This window comes from Pseudophryne corroboree, chromosome 4 (genome assembly GCF_028390025.1).
Source record: "Pseudophryne corroboree isolate aPseCor3 chromosome 4, aPseCor3.hap2, whole genome shotgun sequence".
Taxonomy (NCBI): domain Eukaryota; kingdom Metazoa; phylum Chordata; class Amphibia; order Anura; family Myobatrachidae; genus Pseudophryne; species Pseudophryne corroboree.
The window spans coordinates 298,043,047-298,066,876 of record NC_086447.1 but is presented as its reverse complement, the minus strand read 5'-3'; the positions used below and the strand labels follow the sequence as shown (position 1 = coordinate 298,066,876).

Here is a 23,830-nt window from a genome sequence, read left to right as displayed (position 1 = left end):
ATAATACTTTTGTAGCACTAGGTCACAGTTTTTAGACCGCAGCTCCCCCCTCTTTTTCGTGCGTCTTGAAATCTCACAGGATGAAATTATTCTGAAGGAAGGTCCACTACGTCACACAGGCCAGCCCACTGATGGTCTTATGACGAAACACATAGGGGCGTGGCCTGGTCACGTAATTGCTATCCTTCCGGATCGCTTCCCTCGATGGTCTTGTCTGGCGGTATCCCAGTGCTCTGATTTCCTTCAAGTGCATGGGAGGGGTCCCGGACAGCAAGCAGGCGAGCAGATGTAGCAGTACTAGGTTTGATGTATAAAGCCAAGTGGTATTAAGCCAACTCAGATGAGTCTAGGTACAAGTTACTCCATGCGACTTGTCTGAATCCTGTACTGTGTTAACCTAATACAATGTGCTGCACTATGTAGAGACCCTTCTGATTTCTTCCTTTATGTATGTAAGTCCTTTATGTATGTAAGTGTGTGTGTATGTGTATATGTATATATATATATATATATATATATATATATTAGAATCCAAATCACCCAGCACTCCTTATTTGATAGCCTTTACTATACTTGCCAAGGTGGTGACCTCCAATATATTCGGCGTCATGGCGGCACTCCGAAACAGCCACAAATATGTGCTTTTAATTAAATGTTTCGGGAATGCTCCAATCGTCAGGCTAGTGAAAAGGGGAATCATTAATAATTGCATCCCAAGATAGTATTTAATAAATACATCATATATTAGCAGTTTTCCACTTCCTATATTCACACTGTATCTGCATATGAAATGTTAGGTTACAGTGTTTTCCTAGAAAACATTGTAACCTACCATTTCGTATGCAGATACAGCCATGGCCACACACAGAATATAGGCATGCTGCATATCATTTTATTCAGCAAAGTATGCTTGTGCATCCTTTTCACAGAGTGGTGAGACGCACTTTCAGCAAAAAAGAATCATGATTATAATGAAGTTGCACTGGACTTGTAAAGGATACATCTGTAGCAGGGACGTGCGGTGAGATAAATGGCTCAGGAGGCACTGGCTAGTATCAGAGCCAAAGGGTGCATGTGGGCATTATACACAGGTACAGCAGTATAAATTGCTTGAAGTTTGGTGAGCTTTGATCAGAGATGTGTGGAAAAGGTAGGCAGGGAAGGCGCTGCATCACCTGTCATAAACTTTTTATTACAGGATTTTTACTTTAAAAATGTTTAGAATAATACAAAGATATATTTATTATATATTCTTTGTATTTTTTATATACTTTATGTAGCCAAAACTTTGGCGCATATGTTAGTATGACAGGAAAGGCTCTGCCTCACCTCACCGCACGTCCCTGATCTTGTAGCAGTGTGCTTTAGGAATTCTATTATAAGTGGCTAAATAGTATTAAGAAGATATGTTACTTATAGATGGTTATATGAAACTATAAAACATGAGCTTTTAACACACTGATGCAGAAACATTTAATACTATATCACACTCCTTCTACCATTTTGAAATGTCGCTATTGCCATGAGAACAGCATAATCTAAAACCACTGTGCACATTTACCTTTTGTTGCGTATGTTTGAGCAGTGTCTTCAGGTTGCCGGCTGTCGGGATCCCGGCGCACAGTATACCGGCGCCGGAATCCCGACAGCCGGCATACCGACACTTTTTCTTCCTCTTGGGGGTCCACGACCCCCCTGGAGGGAGAATAGATAGCGTAGCACGCCACCGTGCCCGCAAGGGGCTCATGTGCGCTCGCCACGCTGTCGGTATGCCGGCGGTCGGGCTTCCGGTGCCGGTATGCTGGTCGCCGGGAGCCCGGCCGCCGGCATACCCTACTACACCCATTTGAGCAGATGTGTTACATATCCCTATACTTATACAGTATGAGACCTCATAGGGATGCGATGCTCACTAAATAATAATATACCTCTAATAATACTAATTCAGTAGAACACTGAAAACATACTTTGCGATACATTGGTACATAATGACTAGTATACTTTGTTTTATACTACTGTGGAACCATTATATGTAGCACTGTACTACTGTAGAACCATACGTGCCTATGCTACGGTACATTGACCAGCTGCCCAAGATGAAACTGTGGAATGTAACGTTATATATTTACAATATCAGAAGAATGATTACTTATAGGTACACTTTCTATTGCCTGCACTTCATTGGATTATTGTATGGTATTATTACGTAGTACTCTTGACTTATTGTGTTACCAAATGGTAAGAATGCGAGATGTAATCATGTATTTTTAAAGGGTTTACATTTAACTGAAGGTTCTCTGAAAAGACCTAAATCTGTGCTTGTTGTAAAAGCCAATTGATGTGTGACATCTGAATCAGCCGGCGATGTGGCATGCACATTCTGTCTTTCTAATGGTGGCTCGGCTGAATGTGCTCTGTGTCCCGTGTACTCTCTGCAGCCTATTGAAAGCTCTTGGCTGTGTATTTGCCTGTTTAGAGAGCTTGACAAGCATCAAACTAACACTTGTATTTTTAACCTTGTTCCTTCCCTGTGGCTTTCCCTTGATCTGCTCTGCTTTCTCCGATGCTGATTATCCCTCCCTTGCTCAGAGCTATAAGAAAGCAATAGATGAGGTTAGTGATATTTTCTAGTGGTCTGCAATGTACCATCGTACAAGAGCTGAATGTGATATCAGCAGGTTCTATGGGGTATATGCAATTGCGGTCGAATTCGCGGCAATTTTCGCCGTTTTTTAATTCGACTCAATTCGACAGGTGAATCCCGGAAGGTGGCTTCCGGAATTCACCATATTCAATGAAAAACGGATTCGCCAGAGTCGCGGGCGAAAATCGGCCGATTTGGCGGATTTTGCCGCGATTTTAAAAAACGGTAAAAAAACGTGAAAAACCCGAAAAAAAAATGGCGTGGGGTCCCCCCTCCAAAGCATAACCAGCCTCGGGCTCATCGAGCTGGTCCTGGTTCTAAAAATGCAGGGGAAAAATTGGCCAGGGATCCCCCGTATTTTTAAAACCAGCACCGGGCTCTGCGCCTGGTGCTGGTGCCAAAAATACGGGGGACAAAAAGAGTAGGGGTCCCCCGTATTTTTAACACCAGCATCGGGCTCCACTAGCTGGACAGATAATGCCACAGCCGGGGGTCACTTTTATGCCGTGCCCTGCGGCCGTGGCATTAAATATCCAACTAGTCACCCCTGGCCGGGGTACCCTGGGGGAGTGGGGACCCCTTCAATCAAGGGGTGTCCCCCCCCCAGCCACCCAAAGGCCAGGGGTGAAGCCCGAGGCTGTCCCCCCCCCATCCAATGGGCTGCGGATGGGGGGGCTGATAGCCTTTTGTGATAATAAAAAGATATTGTTTTTTCCAGTAGTACTACAAGTCCCAGCAAGCCTCCCCCGCAAGCTGGTACTTGGAGAACCACAAGTACCAGCATGCGGGAGAAAAACGGGTCCGCTGGTACCTGTAGTACTACTGGGAAAAAAATACCCAAATAAAAACAGGACACACACACCTTGATAGTAAAACTTTATTACACACTACCGACACACACATACTTACCTATGTTGACACGCCGACTGCCACGGTCTCCGACGATCCGAGGGTACCTGTGAAAAAATTATACTCACCTTCCAGCGTCCAGAGATAAATCCACGTCCAGAGAGTAAAATCCACGTACTTGTTTAAAAAAAAAAAACACGCAAAAACCCGCTCCATACCGGACTAGAAAGGGGTCCAATGTTTTCACATCAGACCCCTTTCTCCCGAATGCCGGGACATCACGTGACTCCTGTCACTGACGTCCCTTCAGCCAATCAGGAAGCGCTACTTCCGTGGCGCTCACCTGATTGGCTGTGCGCTGTCTGTACTGTGACAGCACATCGCAAAGCCGCTCCATTACTTTCAATGGTGGGACCTTTGCGGGTAGCGGTGGGGTCACCCGCCGGTCAGCCGCTGACCGGCGGGTGACCTTACCGCTAGCCGCTAAGTTCCCACCATTGAAAGTAATGGAGCGGCTTTGCGATGTGCTGTCACAGTACAGACAGCGAACAGCCAATCAGGTGAGCGCAACGAAGTTGCGCTTCCTGATTGGCTTAGAGACCTTTCTGTGACAGCTGTCACTGACAGGTCTCATTCGTGGAAAGGTGTCCCATGTGTCAGCATGGGACCCCTTTCAGTCCGGCATGGAGCGGGTGTTCGGTTTGTTTTTTTGCCAAGTACGTGGATTTATCTCTGGACCATGGCTGAGGTGAGTATATTGATCTTTTCTTTTCAGGTATCCGTGGATTCTACATGGAGAAGAGGACCGATGTCGGCGTGTGAACATAGGTAAGTATGTGTGTGTCGACGTATGAAATAAAGTTTTACTGTCGACGGTGTGTGTGTCCTGTTTTTATTTGGGTATTTTTTTCCCAGTAGTACTACAGGTACCAGCGGGCCCGTTTTTCTCCCGCATGCTGGTACTTGTGGTTCTCCAAGTACCAGCTTGCGGGGGAGGCTTGCTGGGACTTGTAGTACTACTGGGAAAAACAATATCTTTTTATTATCACAAAAGGCTATCAGCCCCCCCATCCGCAGCCCATTGGATGGGGGGGACAGCCTCGGGCTTCACCCCTGGCCCTTGGGTGGCTGGGGGGGGGACCCCTTGATTGAAGGGGTCCCCACTCCCCCAGGGTACCCCGGCCAGGGGTGACTAGTTGGATATTTAATGCCACGGCCGCAGGGCACGGCATAAAAGTGACCCCCGGCTGTGGCATTATCTGTCCAGCTAGTGGAGCCCGATGCTGGTGTTAAAAATACGGGGGACCCCTACTCTTTTTGTCCCCCGTATTTTTGGCACCAGCACCAGGCGCAGAGCCCGGTGCTGGTTTTAAAAATACGGGGGATCCCCTGTCAATTTTTTCCCCGCATTTTTAGAACCAGGACCAGCTCGAAGAGCCCGAGGCTGGTTATGCTTTGGAGGGGGGACCCCACGCCATTTTTTTTTATGATTTCACCGTTCCAGCATAAAAAAAAATAAAAATATTTTAAAAAATATATAAATAATATTTGTGCCTCCAAAAAAAAAAAAAAAAGTACCTAATCCCTTCTAATATAAATAGATCTGCTATTCCCCCCCAAAAAAACACAAAAAAAAACATGTTTAAAATTTTTTTATTTGTTTTCACCCTCCAAAGTGTGGCGGATTGAAAATGACGAATTTGCTGTCTAAAAGCACTGCTGTCGAATTTCCAAACTTGAATTGAATATGCTTTGGTCGAATTGCAGCACTTGTATCATTGCAGAAAAGTCGAATTTGCAAAAAGTCGAATTTCAAAAAGTCGAATTTTGAAAGTCAGTTTTTTGGTCGGAAAGCACTGAATTGCATAGGCGATTTTTTTTTTTGGTCGAAAATGATCCGAAATTCGACAATTTCGGGAATTCGACCGCAATTGCATATACCCCTATGTGTTCATAACAAACTCACTGACTCCATTCACTTGAATAGAACCATGTGCTGTTTTCCCAATCACAGTTTATTCAGTATCAAACAATAGTGATAACATTCTCAGGGATGTCTAATCATAATGTGACAGATAATGAGCTGGGAAACACACATGAATGGACACCACTTCTGTGCTTAGCAGAATAGTATATCTGCAATTAATCTTGCATTTTAAACCGGCCACATCCGTATCTTCATGTCATTAAGAGATTATTTCATACTAAGATGAAGGAACTGGTTTATTATTACCAACTGCCAACATCCCTTCCTCCGCCGCTTTATTTGTTGTGCAGTGAATGTCACATGGCATTGGATGCTGTTCATTTACCCATCTAGCACTGGCTCCCATCTGTAAGGTTTTGTCGTGTGCCGTCTCTGTGACTTTACAATCCAGACACAAGCAAGGAGTGATGTGCAGAGTGCAGCTGCTATTATTGATGAATTATTATGGCTGGATTGTTAAATGGGAAAACGCACGTGGTGCTACAGTACAGCCTTTGGTCAAGTATGTGAAAACTGGACTGTTTCATCCTATCCTCAACTATTTACTTGGTGCTGTGTTTTCTATACTGATGTATGTAAAGATGTATATGGACTCTAGATTTGTATATCGGCAAAAAGATCCAGTATCACAGTTAAATGCAGTACGTTATAAAATCGAGTGCTGATCATGTCTTCAGGGGAGGGCTGACCACTTCTGACCATCGGGGTAAGCACAGGAAAGCAGTCCTTGATACAATAGCACAACTCCACATTCTTATGTTAACAGGTGGTTATGGAACAGAATGTGGAGGTAACAATCCAAACTCCATTGGAATGGGTTAGTGACTCATGATTAACAGAAGCACTGCCACATATTTGTTGTATGTAGTGACCACGCATGGCTCAGTGTAGTAATGTCACTGCTCAAGGATGTGCCACCTTCTTGCATTGTCACCTCTTGCCTATAAAATCTTAAGCAGGCCACGTGCCAGCCGGCTCTCCCTTGCCAGCCAATCTGTGCTGGGAGCACTGGCAAAATCAGTTGTTTTGTTTTTGAAATTTAAAATGACAGTATTGTTTCTCTATATGTGCAGTATTATTGTTCTAACATTGTCGGAGAATCACATAGTGATATCTGGGAGAATCCAGACATATAGCTTATATATAAGATCTGAAATTTACAATGAAGTTAATTGTAAACTGCTGCATTAATGAACCCTATATGGTGACATAAAGGCATTTAGCACTCACATATTAAGCTTGCATGCCCATTACTTGTGACTGGATCATTGCATGCCTGAGGAGATAGCTGGTTTTGGAATGGCTGTGTCTTGGTGTCCACCGCATACAAAAGATGTGACCTGACTCATTGCTCCCACGACGAGGCTGCCTCTCATGCTGATAGGTGACTGTATTTTTATATACTGCAATAGTTGTGAATAGAAAAAAAACATCTCCTTCTTATACATCCACATTGAATAATTGGATGAACAAGAAACTTGGGACCTAACAATTAATGAATCCCAAGTTTCACACTTTCCTGATATCGTTACTTGATACTTTTCTACAGGCCGTTATCTCACAGGCAATACCCGCGGATGATGGAAAGATCATGCCGCGGAGAATGAAATCTAAAAACAAAACGGTAAGAAAAACTCTTTCTTGCCTTTCTTTGGAATTTATCATTAGCCCTGAAAACTGTGTAGGTCATTTATTTGCATTGCATTTCATTTTGAAGCAGCATACATTGTCTAGTACAGTGGTTTCCAACCGCGGTTCTCAAGTACCCCCCAACAGTTCATGTTTTCCAGGTCTCTTCACAGGATTGCAAGTGAAATAATTTGCTCCACCTGTGGGTCTGTAAACTGTCAGTGAGTAATGAATACACCTGTTCAACTGCTAGGTGACCTGAAAAACATGAACTGTTGGGGTCTAGTTACAGGTCTAGTACAAAAATAGTCCATCAAACAGGACACTTATGGGGAAAATAATAGGTCTAGGGAAAAGTTTTGGGAAATTCCTGCTAATGTTTGTCTTTTTTTAATTTTTATTATAAATATATCACTGGCAAGAGCGTTGCCTTTCTGAGTCCTGCAGTTATGTATGGTGGCACATTGCTGCTATACCGGTACAAGGAGCATTGCAGACCGTATTAAAAATCAGGTTTCGGTCACACCGCTGAAGGGAGGTTCCTGTGAACGCTGCCGCAGTGTACAGAGACCATATTCCTACTGGTGTAACAGAAACTCAGTCTTCATGCAATGTGGAGGCATATATGCAACAGATAAATGTTGGATTCTTCTGACTGGTATACCACTTCTTTATAAAAGAGCTACAAAATTGTAAAATGTCCCTCATGTATTTCATAGGTTTAACTGTACTTAATTTATAAACTTGGGGCTCTCACATAATAAAATCTTAACTGTTCTATACAACACGTGCATAACAGATGTTTGCCTATCATCTATAATTCTTACCATTTTATCATGGCAAAAGTGTAAAGTTACAATTTTAGGTACTTTGGGTGCCCATATGTAGGGCAGTCCATTAGTTGTCTACTGCACCATTACATATTGTGTTCTAGTGATTTTGTATCCTTTTTAGAAAAGAAAAATACAACTATAAAACAATTACTTCAGCAAAGCATTGGGTACTTTTGATTAAAATAGGACATCGCACATTCATCTCAAACAAGTCAGTGGTATAACAGCTAAATTAAGCATAATGGTTTCATCTCAATTAATAAAGCCTGGAGATAGGAGTGCTACTAAGAATTTCACCAGTATTATAATCTGGGATCTTTATAAGGGACAAAAATGTCTGAAGACAATTCCACTCACAGTATTGTATGTACTGTACAAATAAGGTCCCTGACAATTTACTATCGAAAGAGAATAGAAGAGAGAGAATAGAAATCCTTTCTAGTTTTAAGATCTCCGCAACTAGCCAATTCATTTGCAGGTATTCCGGCGTCTGCATTCTGACAGGTGTTGGGATTCGTCTGCCGGGATCCCAACAGCCGGCATCTTTATCGCATCCCGTAAGCATTACAAAACTGCAGCTTCCTTCATTTAGATGTGTTTAGTATACATTTATCCGCCATAACAGATTTCTGACTCTTCTGGTCCTTGCTACCACTGCTTTTAAAATATACCAATCTATATATACAACTATATATACAAACTGTACTCATCTTGTGTTTAAAATGGGTGCCGGAACCAAGTTCAGTTACAATACAAGCCTTGGAGTATCCGAAGAGGTATACAGCAGGGGACCAGAAAATCACCATAATTTGAAACGTCAGTACATTTATTTAAGCCATCCTGTCAGTAGTAAACAATACTTAACGGCATCATAAGAATGTGAGCCAAAGGGTTACTCATAGCTCCCGGCCTGCCTAACGGCCTTTTTCGGCTTTCCAAGCATTTTCATTAATCCTTTTATCCCCTATGTTCATGCACTCCACACTGGAGGCCAGGACATGGACATCCATTAGCATATTGATCCCAAAATAAAAAATAGAAGACATTTTTTTAAATTCTTTAGCAAAAGAAAAGCATGCTTTATTTTAATTTCCTCACCGTCGCCACCTTGGGGTTATAGTAGTAATTGCAGCAGCGTCTCCTGAGATGATACTGATCGGAGGACGGAAGGGATACTTATACTGGTAATGCTGTCACCATCTTGAGATGGCAGAAGTGACTGGAGGTGGTACTGTACCAGTGTCCTTGGTAAATTGGTGTTATCTAGCTTTTGCATACAAAGCTTTGTGATGTCACCGGATGGAGATATTTGTCAACAGTCTTTGATAAATGGCAAAAAGCCCTAATTCTGGTGACGCTAGAACTCCTCAGGCCATGATAAAGAAACTCCTAGTAGCTATGAAACTACTTATATACTGAGAGCAAATAATCTGGTTTAAAGTGGCAATAATTTAAAAGGTACATCCTGTTACATATACGTATTGGGGGGGCCCAAAGCAACGGGTACATGCAAACTCCCACCCCTAGTAAAATAGTTGTTTAAAGGAACATCAGGCTTATTTTATAAAACCACAATAATGCCATTAAGAAATAAAATGGTAAGAGTTATTTAAGATACAGTGAAGTCAAAGAATGTTTGCACATACTGTGTATAGGTTGAAGAATTGAGACATAAATGAAAAACAGTTGTTTTATTTCATACTGTTAATTTTAATATGCGCACTCCAATCTTCTGGTGAGGGAGATATAGCATTGCCCAAGGTAAAGGAATAAACTGATAGGTTTGATAGGTGAGAATGGAGCAATTTCAGATTGTCCTAACAAGGCATCAGAATGACTATTCCCAGAAAGTGTTGCACCATACAGCATTGTTAGTGGCTGATGGATGTAATGAATTGTAAAATACTTCCTCATGTTTTTACAGTTGGGATTTCCCTCAGGCATATTGCCACGTCTACTATGAATATGTTAAAAAATTTCTTTTCAAAATGTTCAGTTTTTTATTAGATTTGGGTAAGTGGGAATATTAACTGTATTACCTGGCCCTAAAGAAGCAGGACGTCTTTCGCTGAGGGAGTAAAGTTCACTGAGGCGTCCTTAGTTGTAAATAAGCTTTTATTCTCTGGAGATAACTGATTTTCTGCAGCTTTACGTGTGCTTTTCTATTGACTGAGGTCAGAATAATGCAGTGGGCTTGAATAGTTTACATTTGCCAGTATAGGGACATCCGCTTGGAGGCTCTGCTTCTTAAGCATAGCTTTTTTTATATAGATCATAAACATGTTTTTTCCCATTTGTGCCAGTAGCGCTATATTCTTTTAAGTGTCAGAAAATTGAGGTGGTTCACATAGAAAAAAGTTTCGCACACAAGAGCGCTTGTTAATGAAGATTGATACACTGATAGATATCATTTGCTGATGGTTACTGTACCTAAGTAATAAAACAATAGTACTTGCATAGTTTTAGTAGGAACTCCTGCTGTTTGTACTATTTTAGTCAATATAATCATCAAAATAACGGCAGATTTCCAATAAATTCTTTGTAATTAATTTTATATTCACACTTGCTTACTGGTGGTAATTAAGTGAAACAAAATGTGTATCACTATAGATAATGTAATTATCTTACAGACACACATACTATTTCTAATGGTAAGTGGTGGGATTTGAAGAACCTAGGTTGCTACGGTTATAAAACTCTGTTCAGATCTTCAAACTTTGCTTGATAAAAGCAAGAGAATGATGGTGGCCTCATTTATCCTGGAATGGGTTAATAAGCTTATTCAGTGCTCAGTTTACAGAAATGATACCTTCCTTTGCACATGTTTTTATATTGTTGTTGTAATCTTTTATCAAACATAGAACATTTGTATCGATATATAAATAAGTAATATACAGTACAGCACAGAGTGTTTAATCGCATATGCACATTCCCCTACAGTGTAAAAGCCATGGAATAGGCGGTATAGTTTGGGTGGAAGAGGTTACCTGTGGATGTATGAAATGATAAACTACTGTAGTAAGGAATCATTTCTTTATAAAGCAGGTGTCTAGTATGGCATTGTCTAGGGGGAACATTAGGGCTGTCTGGGTATAAATGAATGTGGTGATGTTCAATACATTTTTTTTCCTTAAACCCTGAGCGAATGCATTGATGGCTACATTGGTCACTAATGTAGGGGGAAATGGTAAGAGCAATGCTTTGTTCATCATCTGCATGTTTTCTTCCACAGAACAAGCCAATTCATCATCTGCAGAGTCCCTTATGCTTTACCACTATGTCACCTACATTGCTTTACAAGCATGATCTAGATACACGTTATTTCTGTATTATACTTGCTGCCTGTGCTGTCCCAGTACAAAGATGATCGGTAGTAATAAAATATCATGTCACATTCATAGTAAACTGGGAATATCATGTTTGTGGGTTTTTTCCAATTTAATTATAAAGTTAAAAAAATAAATCAATGCATTTTATTTTTAATCCTAACATGATTATATCACCACAGTACATATATGCATTAAGTAGAATGTTTTCCAGCTTACTATCAACGAAATGATGATTTTCACTGGATGTAAGTGTATCCATCTGTTTATACGCCGCAGGTACATGAAGGTTGCAAATAAGATGGTTTGCCTCATAATCTTACCTCTTGCCTTCAACATTGTCTGTCTGTTGGATGGAAATGTGTTTGTAATTTTATTGTTCGGCTATGCTTCCATTGGCTATGGTACAGTTGACCATTCGCTTCAAGGAGACGTCTCATTGTATACATGCTCTCCTTCGGTTTGGTCAGTTACAACATTAATCCTTTTTGCAGGATCTGACTGCTTTGGCAAAAGAGCTGAGAGAGTTGCGCACAGAAGAGACAAACCGACCAATGAAGAAGGTGACCGATTACTCCTCATCCAGTGAGGAATCTGAGAGTAGTGAAGAAGAAGATGGGGAGAGTGAGAACCAGGATGGAACTGTGCCTGTTAGTGATATACCAAGACTCATGTAAGAAATGTTTCTGTAGATATAATTGTCTAGTAAATAAATATGTATCCCCCCTAATTTTTGTACATTGTGTGGAAGCCCTTGTCCGTGCCATTCGCTCTGACCCTGATGTGTCAGGACTCAATATTTGGGGGGAGGCATCTGTAAGATGGCGCTCTTTGCGGATGATCTTCTCGCAATTCTCTCCAACCCAGTACTCTCTGTCCCTAATCGGTTAAATGAATTTCAGAAATTTTGGTACCTTTCTAATATTATGGTTATTTATTCAATTCCATTACAGTGAATTTGAAGCAGTCTTTTACTTTTTCCTGGCACAACTCCAGCCTAAAGTACCTTGGCGTTATACTAATTATGTTGATCATTTTAGGCCCCTACTTCAGACCGTACGGACTGAAATATGAAATTGGGGTATAGAAACTTTCTCTTTGTTGGTTAGAGTTAGTGTTATTAAAATGAATATTCTCATGAGAGTCTTGTATCTGCTGCAGATACAGTGGTTCTTGGAGTTACATAACCTGGTGGGGGATTCTGTTCAGACATTTTGTTGCAAATATAAAGGGGGTACTTCAACTGCCATATTTTTCTTCATATTATGATGCTGTCATGCTTGGACGAGTTATGTACTGGACGAGGTCTTGGTGTGCTTGACAGTGGGGGTATTGGTGGAGATCCATGGTGCAAATTTTACCTCATCCCACAATAGTTCCTATGTTGGCTAAGTACCCCTGGTGCTTTAATTAAGGTTTGGGCGCAGCAGGGCTCTGTGTTGGTCAGTTGGTGGACTCTAAGGGTTTGGTTCCTTTGGCTCTTTACAAGCTAAGGGGGCACTGCGAGATTTGCTATTCCAAAATAAATATTTATTATAGCGAATATTAAACTGAGATATATCAACATTTATACTCTGGGATCAACCACATTATATTGAACACAAAATTGATAGTCACCAAATTATGTCTGTCATAGCGTCTTTTGATTACCACTTTTCAATATACAGTGTGTGTGTGTATGTGTATATATATAAATCTCTTGATTCTCAATCCCTACAGTGTACTTTTCCATGTCAGATACTGTTCTTAGAGCTTTCCGTATGGTATATTTAATAAAATGCTGAAATCCATACATTTGTGGTGCCTCACACGCAGCTGATTGTTTGCAGACCTACTGGAATGCCTGGAAACAATGAGCCATATAACACAGGGACACAGGGACTTGAAACCTCACAGTCAGAGACGTTCAGAAGCATCTCAAGAGAAGGAACGTTAATGATACGAGAGGTAAGATGTTAGGTTTTGTATCAGCACGATACACCTCATGGAAATAGCCTCACTGAAACTATTGTAGATGGAGTCATGCTGTGAAGTGGAATAAAACTTGTGAAAACTAATATTAATAGGACATAATTTGTTTATCACTGTAAAATGTATGCTAATTCTTATATAGGGGGTCTATTCAACTCAAGTCGGAATTTGGAAAAACAGCAATTTACGACATTTTAAGGTCGAATCCAGATTCGACCTATTCAATCAAACTGCTGTTTATCCGACAAGCCAGAAATTCCGACTTGTTGGAAAACACGTCGATCCATGTGTTTTGTCGGATTAGCGGCCAAATCCGACAGGTTTTAGCCCCGTTTCCGACAATGTCAATCCGACTTTTAAAAAAAATGGATTGGCATTGTCGGAAACAGCCAAAACCTGTCGGATTTGGATGCAAATTGAATACTGCAATGTTGGATCCTTTCCGTCAGAAAGGATCAGACATCAATAGACCCCATAGAATTTCTCTACTGGGATAAAAATAAAATGCAAATCCATTGTAAGAAGGTTTTATTCATAGCTGGCTAAAATCTAGAAAACTTGGAATATGTAAACAAGTAAAAATAACATTAAATCCTCCTGACATGTATGTCTTTCCCTCTACGTGTGGCAGTACTATTAGCCATTCTTTACTGTGGACCATTCCGCCTAAAGCTTCTCCTTTTCCTGATTAGCAAAGCTGGAATCTGTAATTTTGTAGAAGAGCGCTTCCTTCCCATCATTGGAATCCAGTTCGTGTCTAACACCCATAATCCATGGCAGGGGCAGGCATCCTGTGGCACTCCAGCTGCTATGGAACTATACTTCCCATCATGCCTGCCACAGTTTTGCAGTTAGGGGATGCTTAATTTGTGGCAGGGCATGCTGGGATGTACCAACATGCACAAGGGCACACCACTGTAATTAAACAATAAACACTGACCCATAAATAGTTAATTAACATTGTCCCCACAAGTACTTCAGAAAGATATATACCAGGAGGTGCCCAGTGCTGGTAAGCATTGATGCAGGTCTAACTTATTTCAATGCTCCTATGTGCAGGATAGGTTGGGCTTTTAAAGAACATATATGGGCCGGATTCAATTGCCGAAATACCTAACCCCACCCCCCCTCCTACCCCATTCCCCCCCCATCCGCAGTCACGCCCACCGGCAGTATTCTAATAGCGAGCTGAAATGCGCGTAAAGAGACGATCGCGCCTATTACTTTGGTCGGGTTTAGGTGCTTTGCGCGCCTAAAACCGGTTGTAATGGGCGCGATAATGGGGGGCATTTGAATATTGACCCTCTGTCTCCAGACACTTTACACGTGAGATCGATAAATGTAGTAAAAGAAGAAATGTGTAAAATTTGTGCTATTTAATAACTGTTGAATAAAATAAAAAAACTAGGCTACACGATAACACTATTGTACATGAGTGTTTATTGTGCAGAGCTGAAGCATACTTTCCTACCGTCCAGAAACTTCCTGGAGGCTCCTAAGTGTCTGCTGGCTCTCCCTGAGGCCACTTACCCTAGGCATTGTATAGCTGGGGGTGGGACCACAATAATGTGATAACACAGTTGCACTGCTCACTTCTGCAGTGACATGTTCCCTGCTTCGCTGACCTGGCAGGCCAGAAGTCGCCAGTATGGGGTAGCGTATTAATACTGACTGACTAGCTGAACGCCGGGATTTTATCCCAGTTAATTAGTAGAGTTTGTTTGTGCATCAGCAATACTTTGCTTTGTTATTGCATTAAATATGTTTTCAGTGTTTAATATAATGTGAATATATGTTTTATGTAATCATTTTAAATAATCCTTATCGAGTTCATAGTGAAAGGCTGCGCTTTGCAGGTGAGCCTGGAGATTCTTCCCTTATGTCTCTCCTATCCATGAAGCACATCATAAATCATTGGAAAACAGCAAGATGTTAGAGTGAAGAGGCGCAGCAGTCTTGACAACATTGATTTCCTTTCACTGCTCTGAATCTTCCCTAATAAATCACTTCATCATAAATATAAAGAAAGTCTCCAGAGTCTGTCGGCAACCTGACAAAAGAATGAATGCATAAACTATACAATAAATATTTTATTTCATCCGGTCTATGCCTTGCTGTATCAGGTATGCATACATGGCAGCTGAGAGGATCAGGCTTTCATTAAATGTCAGTCCTGCTAGCACATGCAGGAAGAGTATCATGCAGAGCTGACATCAGAGATCATTTGCTACTTGCTGGATCCATCATTTCAACCTGGAAAGCTTTGCATTTTGATGCTTTAAATTATGTATGTCCTGAGAGGTAGAGAATTATAATTCTTTGTATATTCTTAATTCAATCCAATTTGTAGTAAAAGAACACAAGTTTTACCACTCCTTGCCTAACAATAGCATGTACTGAGATCTAAGAAATTGTCCGTGTTTTGTGATCCAAATGATTACATCTTTACAGCCGCACTACCACCCATGGAAAAGATTTCACTAACCTGCCCATCCTCCTAGCAGGAGTACCAGGCCCTGCTCATCCTGCCAATTTCCTGTTTGTGCCCTGTCCGAAAACTTGGGTTTGGAGAACCGATCACAAATCATTTTAAACTTGAGAACTTAATTGGTTTGCCTTCTCTGGACTAACGAACCATCAGAGCCCCAGTGCGATGCAGAAGACCAGGGGAGGGGAGCGTTAGTACAATAATTTTCATAGCGGTAGTTTAGTTATAAATACAATTTATTACCAACCAGCATCAAAAGTCAAATAATATCTTGGATACTGGTAGATATTGTGTTTGAGGTATAATGTTCCCATTGTGCAATAATTGCGTAATTACTGATCATGCAGTCGCGTGTGACGTTTCAGTGTTTTTTGTACATTCTGTGTAGTTAATGGATGCAAAACTTTATGGCTGCCGATGTAGCCTTTATTTCAGCATACATGTATGACTTAATCTGACCTGTAGACTATAGTACTAACGTTTAATATTTTCATTTACATGTTAATGTTGGAAAATGTAAATGCCACAGTAGTCACAAGATCCATTAAATTAGGTAACATTGTAATTATCCACCCTCTGATATCATTCATGATGGAAGGAAGGAGGTGGGGCATTTTAGGAACATCCAGGAGTGAGATGCTTAATATTCTTTTAGTCAGGAAGATGGGAAAAGAACTGGAGGGCACGGTAACCTTCATGTAGTGAGGACTGCTTTCACCTTAACACTTAAGCTTCTTTGTATCTTAGTGACAATTAAGTCACCTTATTTTTATATTGAACGTTTGTTCTTCAGGAATGTATTTACCATGTAATTATTTTGTGTGAAATTCAGTCTTGTTATGCATGTTGCCATCTCAATGTTCAGGTTTAGTTCTTTGTGTGGAGCTGTCCATGTACTTTTCTTTCTTTCTCCGCAGCCTTCTGGAGATAAAAAACGCTCTGGCCATGCAGAAAGTAATGGTTTTGCCGGCCACATAAACCTTCCTGACTTAGTCCAGCAGAGCCACTCCCCGGTGGGTACTCCAACTGAAGCGGTAGGGAGAGGTTCAACGCATGCGCAGGAGATGGAGGCTGGGACTGAAGTAGGTGGCGGCACTACCAAACTAACATTACCGCTTGCTTGCTAACTGATTGCAAGTATTAACACTGGTGTTATTCTACCTTCCTTACCTTTCCTTTTCCACCCTGACTAGTACCGACAAGGCAAATAATTGCACAAATAATCCCATAAGTGCAGACCACAACTTAGACTTCAAAAGTATTACCAGCCTTATGACTCTAAGGATTCTTGAAAGAGAAATACCAATTTTCTGCATTTTCCTTACATATTTTTATAAGGATACTACATCTTTTACATAATTACTATGTGAATATGAGATAGTCATAGCACAGTAAGAATGTTCAGAACTGCAATTATGTTTTGGGGATTTTTAAGTGCACTTGAGCACAGTATGCTATATGGATATAACACGGAGAGAAGACCTTCAGCTAGAGATCTATCAATTGCTCTGTTGTCACAGACTGCACTGAAATATACAACACGGAAGGGATCTGGAAAAAAAATGGTGTCTGCATCATCATGTTATATTACATGATAACACTCAAAAGCATAGCTGCAAAGGAACTCGCACTAATTAATACAGATGTGAGGGTAATTCCAGTGCCCACACTCCAAGTGCCATGTACAAAGCTAGTGTCAGCTGCCATTATAACAGATGTTGGATAAAGTCCCACAGATAATACAGAGCCTGAAATAAAAAATTAGTCATCTGAAGTTCAGGATGTGGAAAATTGTCTACCTATAATTGTGCATGCTACTAGTTTTATATAAATTAACTTGTAGTTTAGGTTTAATGACCATTTTTAAGGTATCAAAATGTCTTTAATTGTTTTAAAAATCCAGACCTTAACGTGCTTGTAAGTTCATCTGCTCTGCTCTGTACTAACACCTGTTTCATACTGTTTCCGTCTTCTGTAAACCTTTTGAGGGAACTACATAAGGATCAGGGTTCCATAAAGGTGCAGACCAACCGCAGTACTATACAGCAAAACCTTAGGTTCATTATAGCAATGGTATATTTTTAGCACCAATTGTATAATTTAAAGAGACAGCACTATAAAGACTGTTGAAAGCCTAATGCTAATCTTGGTGTTTTAATCATTGTAGTATGGTATGGGGAGTACCAACAATGCATCGTTTACTCCATTTGTTGATCCAAGAATTTACCAGACCTCTCCCACTGATAATGATGATGATGACGACGATGACGACGATGATGATGAGGAGTCATCTGCAACAGGTATTAGATATGGGGTAAAATGTAATAGCCTTCGAGAAGCAGGAGGTGCAGGACTTTATGCGAGTCTGGCCGGGTTTTTACAGCGGCAATCATTTCCATGGCAAACCCAGATTGGCTTTGCCGTGTAAATGATTGTCGCTTTCAAAATCTGGGCAGACTCGCACGATATCTCGAATCTCCTGCTCCTCACAGGCCATTACATTTTACCCATGGTTTGGACTTTACTATTTTTATACTGGTAATGTAACTTACAGGTAGGTGGATAGGTGAGTTATTTAGGATTATTGTATAACTTTCAGTGTTTTCTTTGTGATACTGTAGCTCAGCTCATTTAATGTCAGGAAGAGTGGACAGAATGGCTGCTTCCTTTGTGTTGTAGGGGTGATAAGTTCCAGATAATAGGACATTCTTTCTGAAGGACAATATTGATAGTTTAGCACCTTTTTATTGTTATTTCTATGTTCCATATAACTTTTGCTCTTATAATCTATTGAGTAGACTCTTATGCTCTAAAATATGAAGTATATTGCGTTCAAATTGTGAAATCTATGTGGCTATTCAGGAAATACAATCACTGCCACAGTATTACATTAGAGGTCTGTTGATCAGTCCTAAGACATGCATGTTACATTATATTCCCTAGTATTTTATCACTAATTGCTGTCTAAACCATTTAGAGATTTCTAAGTTGTGTAATTTATTCTGATTTATTTTACATCTATGATCACATTTTGATATAAAACAAATATACGTTATTTAGAATTTTGTCCATATCTTAGTGACCGTTTTTTACTTAATGACATTGCTACATGTAACATTGTCCCCTTACAGTCACTTATATTAACACTTATTCATCGCTGCAGTATTCTCAGCGTCGCCCAATTTATTTACACTCTCCACACTATGTAAAACAGATAAAAAGAAAATAAAAAAGTTTTTCATATCTAGAGACGGGTGCACGCAAACAGCAAAGGAGCACCATAAACACCAACACCATAAAGCACCAAAATAAATATCAGCTTGCTTGAGTAATTGTAATTGTTATATATTTTGCCAAACAGGCAATTTTAGTAGTCGGTGGAAAAGTGTACTCACAGTGACATATATATATTCACACTGTGTATACATTTCACAGATTAAAGAGGCTGAAAATAAGGACATGGATATTCCTAAAAAGAGATATGTTAATAAAATAAACCATTATAGATGAGGCTTGAAATGATAAAAGGGTTGGGACAGGGGCACAGCTAGAACTTTGCGCGTCTCATGGCAAAATTATGATACTCCCCTGTTTACTGGCCACACGTAGCACCTCCTCCGCCTCTACCAGGCACACACAGCACCCCCTTTCCCTGCTTACTGGGCACACTTAGCACTCCCCTCCCTTACTGGGCACACTTAGCACTCCCCTCCCTTACTGGGCACACTTAGCACTCCCCTCCCTTACTGGGCACACTTAGCACTCCCCTCCCTTACTGGGCACACTTGGCACCTCTTTCCCCCCTTCCCTGCTTACTGGGCACATTTAGGATGTCTCCCTGTTGTCTTGCAGACTTAGCACCTCTCCTTACTGGCACTCCCCTCCATTCTAGGCACACATAGCACCACCTACCCCATTACTGGGCACTCCTTGCATCTCTCCCACTCCCTTGCCAGGCAGGCGTAGCACCCCCTCCACCTTACTGGGTAAACTTAGGACACCCCCCTCCCTTAATGAACACTCAGTGTACCTCCCATCGAGCGCACTCAGCCCCCCGGGCTGCTGGAAGGTGTGATGTGACTGTCCCTCCTAGCAGACAGGTTCCAGGGATCCCTTCTATGGTGTAAAGTGAGCAACTGGTGCTTGGGAGTCCTGGGGGCGCGGCATGAGCAGCAGGTCCCATAGCTTATGCACCTCCGGTAGCTGCTCCTTTGGTTGTGGACCAAAGAAAGATAATTTTTTCCAATGAGACAATTCTGTTATTAGCAGATTGTTGTGAATTACAGTATTGTGAGTTGAAGTATTGCAGTATATGCAATTCTCTAGTTCTAGTTCTCTAGTACTGGCTATAATAAAGAGGCTTGTTAAAATAATGTCATACATTTTCCTAGTTATTATCTTTTACTTTTAAGGCCACACAAAGTAGGACATGAGGCAAGAGTAGGGGAACTCACTTTTTTGTAGGGCAAGTGATGATGAGTCACAGAGAGGGAAGGGCAGCTTGGCACTCAATGAGCCTGTACACAATCAGAGCAAGCATACAGTATGGGACAAGGAGACAAAAGGTGGCAAAGATAGTGCGAAGGAGAGAACAATAGGAAATGATTGGGAAAATGTCTATACAAAGCACAACAGAATATTTCTACTTACACAAAAAGACTAATTGGGTGATACCACTTGCCGAAAAATCGGAATGAGGACCGCTTTTATTTCTTGACTTCCATTGTAATGTTCTAGTATAAATACTGTATTTTTGAGGAAAGTGCTAGATTTAGTTACATTTTAGAAGAAATCATTATTTTACATGTGTGTCTCGGCCAGACATGTACTAGGTTATGAAGTCTAAAATATAATCCTTCTTTTACATTCACTTTGTTGCTATCGTAATTTAATATAGTTTAGAAGAAAAAAAAATGTCCAAATTGGTTGGGGGGCGGATTTGTGTCATGAAAATGTCAAATTGTTATATCATGGAATGGGACCACCACATGAAAAAGAAGCAGCCTCAGCTGTCATTCTTCCTGGCTGAATGATGATAGGAGTTTTGATTTATTATTTTTTCTTTTGTTGCTGTGCTTGAAGTTTTATTTCTTTATCTCCTTTCCCCTAAGAACAAAAAAATATATATATATGTAAAAACATGGGTTGGCAATACTGGGCACGCCATCAGCTGAGAGCACTACAAATTCCTCCTGTGGAGGTTTCAGGGAGATGACATTCAGCAACGTCTGGAGTGCCAGTGGCTGCCCATTCCCAGAACATAATGTGTGATTGTGAGTTATGTGACAGAACACGCATGCTCCATTTTCTTATTATTTTTTTGCTGAATGAAGAGAGTGTTTTTTTTAGCCCTGTTTACTAGCGAACTGCTTAGACAAGAACAAGCCAAGCTGAATGAGGCCAGAAAAATATCAGTGGTAAACGTGAACCCTACCAATATTCGTCCTCACAGCGATACTCCAGAGATCCGGAAATACAAGAAACGCTTTAATTCTGAGATACTTTGTGCAGCATTATGGGGTGAGTGTTCTCTGTTGCTTCATCTGTTCATTATAAAAGACTTCTGAGCCTCAAAAGCAGCATCATGTACTGTACAGCTTTATTTTGTATTACCTGCTCCGTTATCTCATGTTGGCACATCTTTTGACTACATACATTACACATCAAATGTTCACACAGGAACATTTGTGTAAATAGCTGAATATGTCCCTGCATGTGATGATCATGTAAGGTGTCACATGTTCTGCATCAGCTGAACAAGCCTGCAGGTATCTGGTGCTGAGAGTTCCTGCTCTGTGTAATATATCACATTGGAATTTTTTGTTTGGGGGCCTACATGGGCTGGAATAGAATTTTTTTTTATTCACGCTTGCCCTGTTTTACTGGGCTTTAAGCAGAACACAGTCGTTTTATGTATAATAAAATCTGTACAGGGGCACATACTATATTTTTCTATTCTATTCTATTTTTCATCCTGCCCCATAGCGTAAGGAGGGCTGTAGTCATCATTTCAAGTCAAAAGGTCGACCACATAATGTTGAATGTCATAATGTCAACGTTGTTAAAATGATGACAAATGACATTTCAGCAAAGTCAAAATGTCAACACCAGAAGTTTTATAGGTTAGGCCTAAAACTGGATGTCAACAGTATCTACCAAAATTACAAATCATCACTTTAAAAGTGTTGGTATATGTTTTAAAACACGCAAATCTCACACAAATCTTTCAATAATGTAAAAAAAACTATGCATTTAAAAATGAACCAAACAAACAAAACGTGAAATGTGCACAATACATTAGTGACTACAGTGGATTACAAATTTACAATCATAAACGAACATTACTAGGAAGACTCATTAGTTAATTGTTAAAACCAAATACTCTGGTAATACATTCAGAATATAACAAAATATTAGTGTCATGAAGTTTATTGTAATGAAAACCTACATGTCAGGTGCCTCACATGATCATGATGCAAAAACATGATGAGCCAAATGTATATGTATAATGACATCAGTCAGCTATCATATTGTTAGATATCAAAGGCTATTGCACCAGAAATGTTCTTATTAATATTTTTTTTTTCACTGTACTGTAGCCTGATTGCAGTGGTTTCTCCTCTTTGACCTACTGATTGCCCTATGGCACCACCCTCATACATGTTAGGTTGTCTTTTCTATCCGAGTCTGTGGCTATTGTTGTTTTAACACTTAGCAGTATTAATAATAATATCAAGCAGAATAAATGCGGAGTACAAATTAAATCTGGAGTTTATATAGGTAATCCTACTACAGGCAAGAATAAAGCCATCACTAAAGTTTAGTCAGCCGGTTATTGCAGCCCAAGATAACCCACTGGTTATGTGTAGGTCAAGGGCTCTATAGATACTATAGATCATTGTGTTCATGCTCTATTTAGTCAGTAGTGTATCTTCCTTAATAAATATGTTTACTTAAACCAGCAGCACTTTATTATACAGTATAATTTATCTTGTCTTCATGGTTTCAGATGTAATCTTTATTTTTAAGTAATACAGTATCTGTTTGTATCATTTAGAGCTGTATTATATGCTAGGCACAAACCTATGAGCAATTGAAGCCACTCGCATAATGACTGCACCCATATACTGTTAGTGTCCTTCCTGTGATTAGTTACAAAATTATGACAGGAATTTTAGGACAACCAGTTGACAATGTGCTTTTAATCTTTCCTGCACACAGGTGTAAACTTACTAGTGGGCACAGAGAATGGATTAATGTTGTTGGATCGCAGTGGGCAAGGAAAGGTCTACAATCTTATCAACAGGAGAAGATTTCTGCAAATGGAAGTTCTAGAAGGACTGAACGTTCTGGTAACCATATCAGGTGTGACATCTTACTGCCAATATTCTTCAAAGCATTGGCATATCCTCACATTGGGACACCACTACAAGAGGGAGATTACCTCAATGCATAGATTATCCTGTAAGAGGGTTTGTGCTGGTAACATAACATGACTATGTCAGGCAACAAGCCAGCCATTATTCTAGTTTGTGAGGCCAAAACAAACCACTATTCCAGACACAACCTCCTCAGAATCAGTTACAAATATATTGGACATGCTGGTACATTTGGCATGCTGTTGATGACCATGTCAAATGCCAAACTTGTTTTATCACCAAATTACCAGATTTGCATCCAAACACTACATCTGCCTTTTTAGGGCAATTTCAGTTATATACAGAAGTTGCTGGGGGGTTTTATTTTAAGAATTCCTAAACCATAGGAAGCGCAGGTTTGTAAATGTGCACTTAATATTACAACAAAAAAAAGCTGATATAGGGGTATATTCAATAAGAGTCGGAAACTGCCGTCTTGTCGGAAAGACGGCAGTTTCCGACTGATTTAGGTCGGAATGGGTTCCGACCTATTCAATAGGGGCTGTTTTTTCCCGACAAGTCGTAAATTCACGATTTGTCGGAAAACACGTGGATCGGCGGAATAGCTGCTGATCCACGTGCTTCTGTTGGAAACGGGGCCAAATCCGGCAGGTTTTGGTCCCGCGTCCGACAATCTCAATCCGACTTTAAAAAAAATTCGGATTGAGGAGATCAGATGGGGGAG

The 23,830-nt window shown here is 40.5% G+C and overlaps 1 protein-coding gene across 20 annotated transcripts in view; it reads left to right on the top strand.

The window, feature by feature from the left end:
• The window catches only part of TNIK (TRAF2 and NCK interacting kinase), a 659,967-nt gene that overhangs the window by 610,346 nt on the left and 25,791 nt on the right, over positions 1-23,830 (top strand). For 10 of the 20 annotated variants that reach the window (XM_063916233.1, XM_063916232.1, XM_063916239.1 and 7 more), the window contains 9 exons: positions 2,590-2,613; positions 6,247-6,297; positions 7,030-7,104; positions 11,763-11,941; positions 13,098-13,215; positions 16,645-16,809; positions 17,895-18,027; positions 21,077-21,247; positions 22,949-23,092. In XM_063916233.1, coding sequence (XP_063772303.1) covers positions 2,590-2,613; positions 6,247-6,297; positions 7,030-7,104; positions 11,763-11,941; positions 13,098-13,215; positions 16,645-16,809; positions 17,895-18,027; positions 21,077-21,247; positions 22,949-23,092 — 1,060 coding nt within the window. The remainder of the gene's footprint in view (positions 1-2,589; positions 2,614-6,246; positions 6,298-7,029; positions 7,105-11,762; positions 11,942-13,097; positions 13,216-16,644; positions 16,810-17,894; positions 18,028-21,076; positions 21,248-22,948; positions 23,093-23,830) is intronic. The other 10 variants (XM_063916244.1, XM_063916242.1, XM_063916241.1 and 7 more) reach the window with 4 other exon arrangements.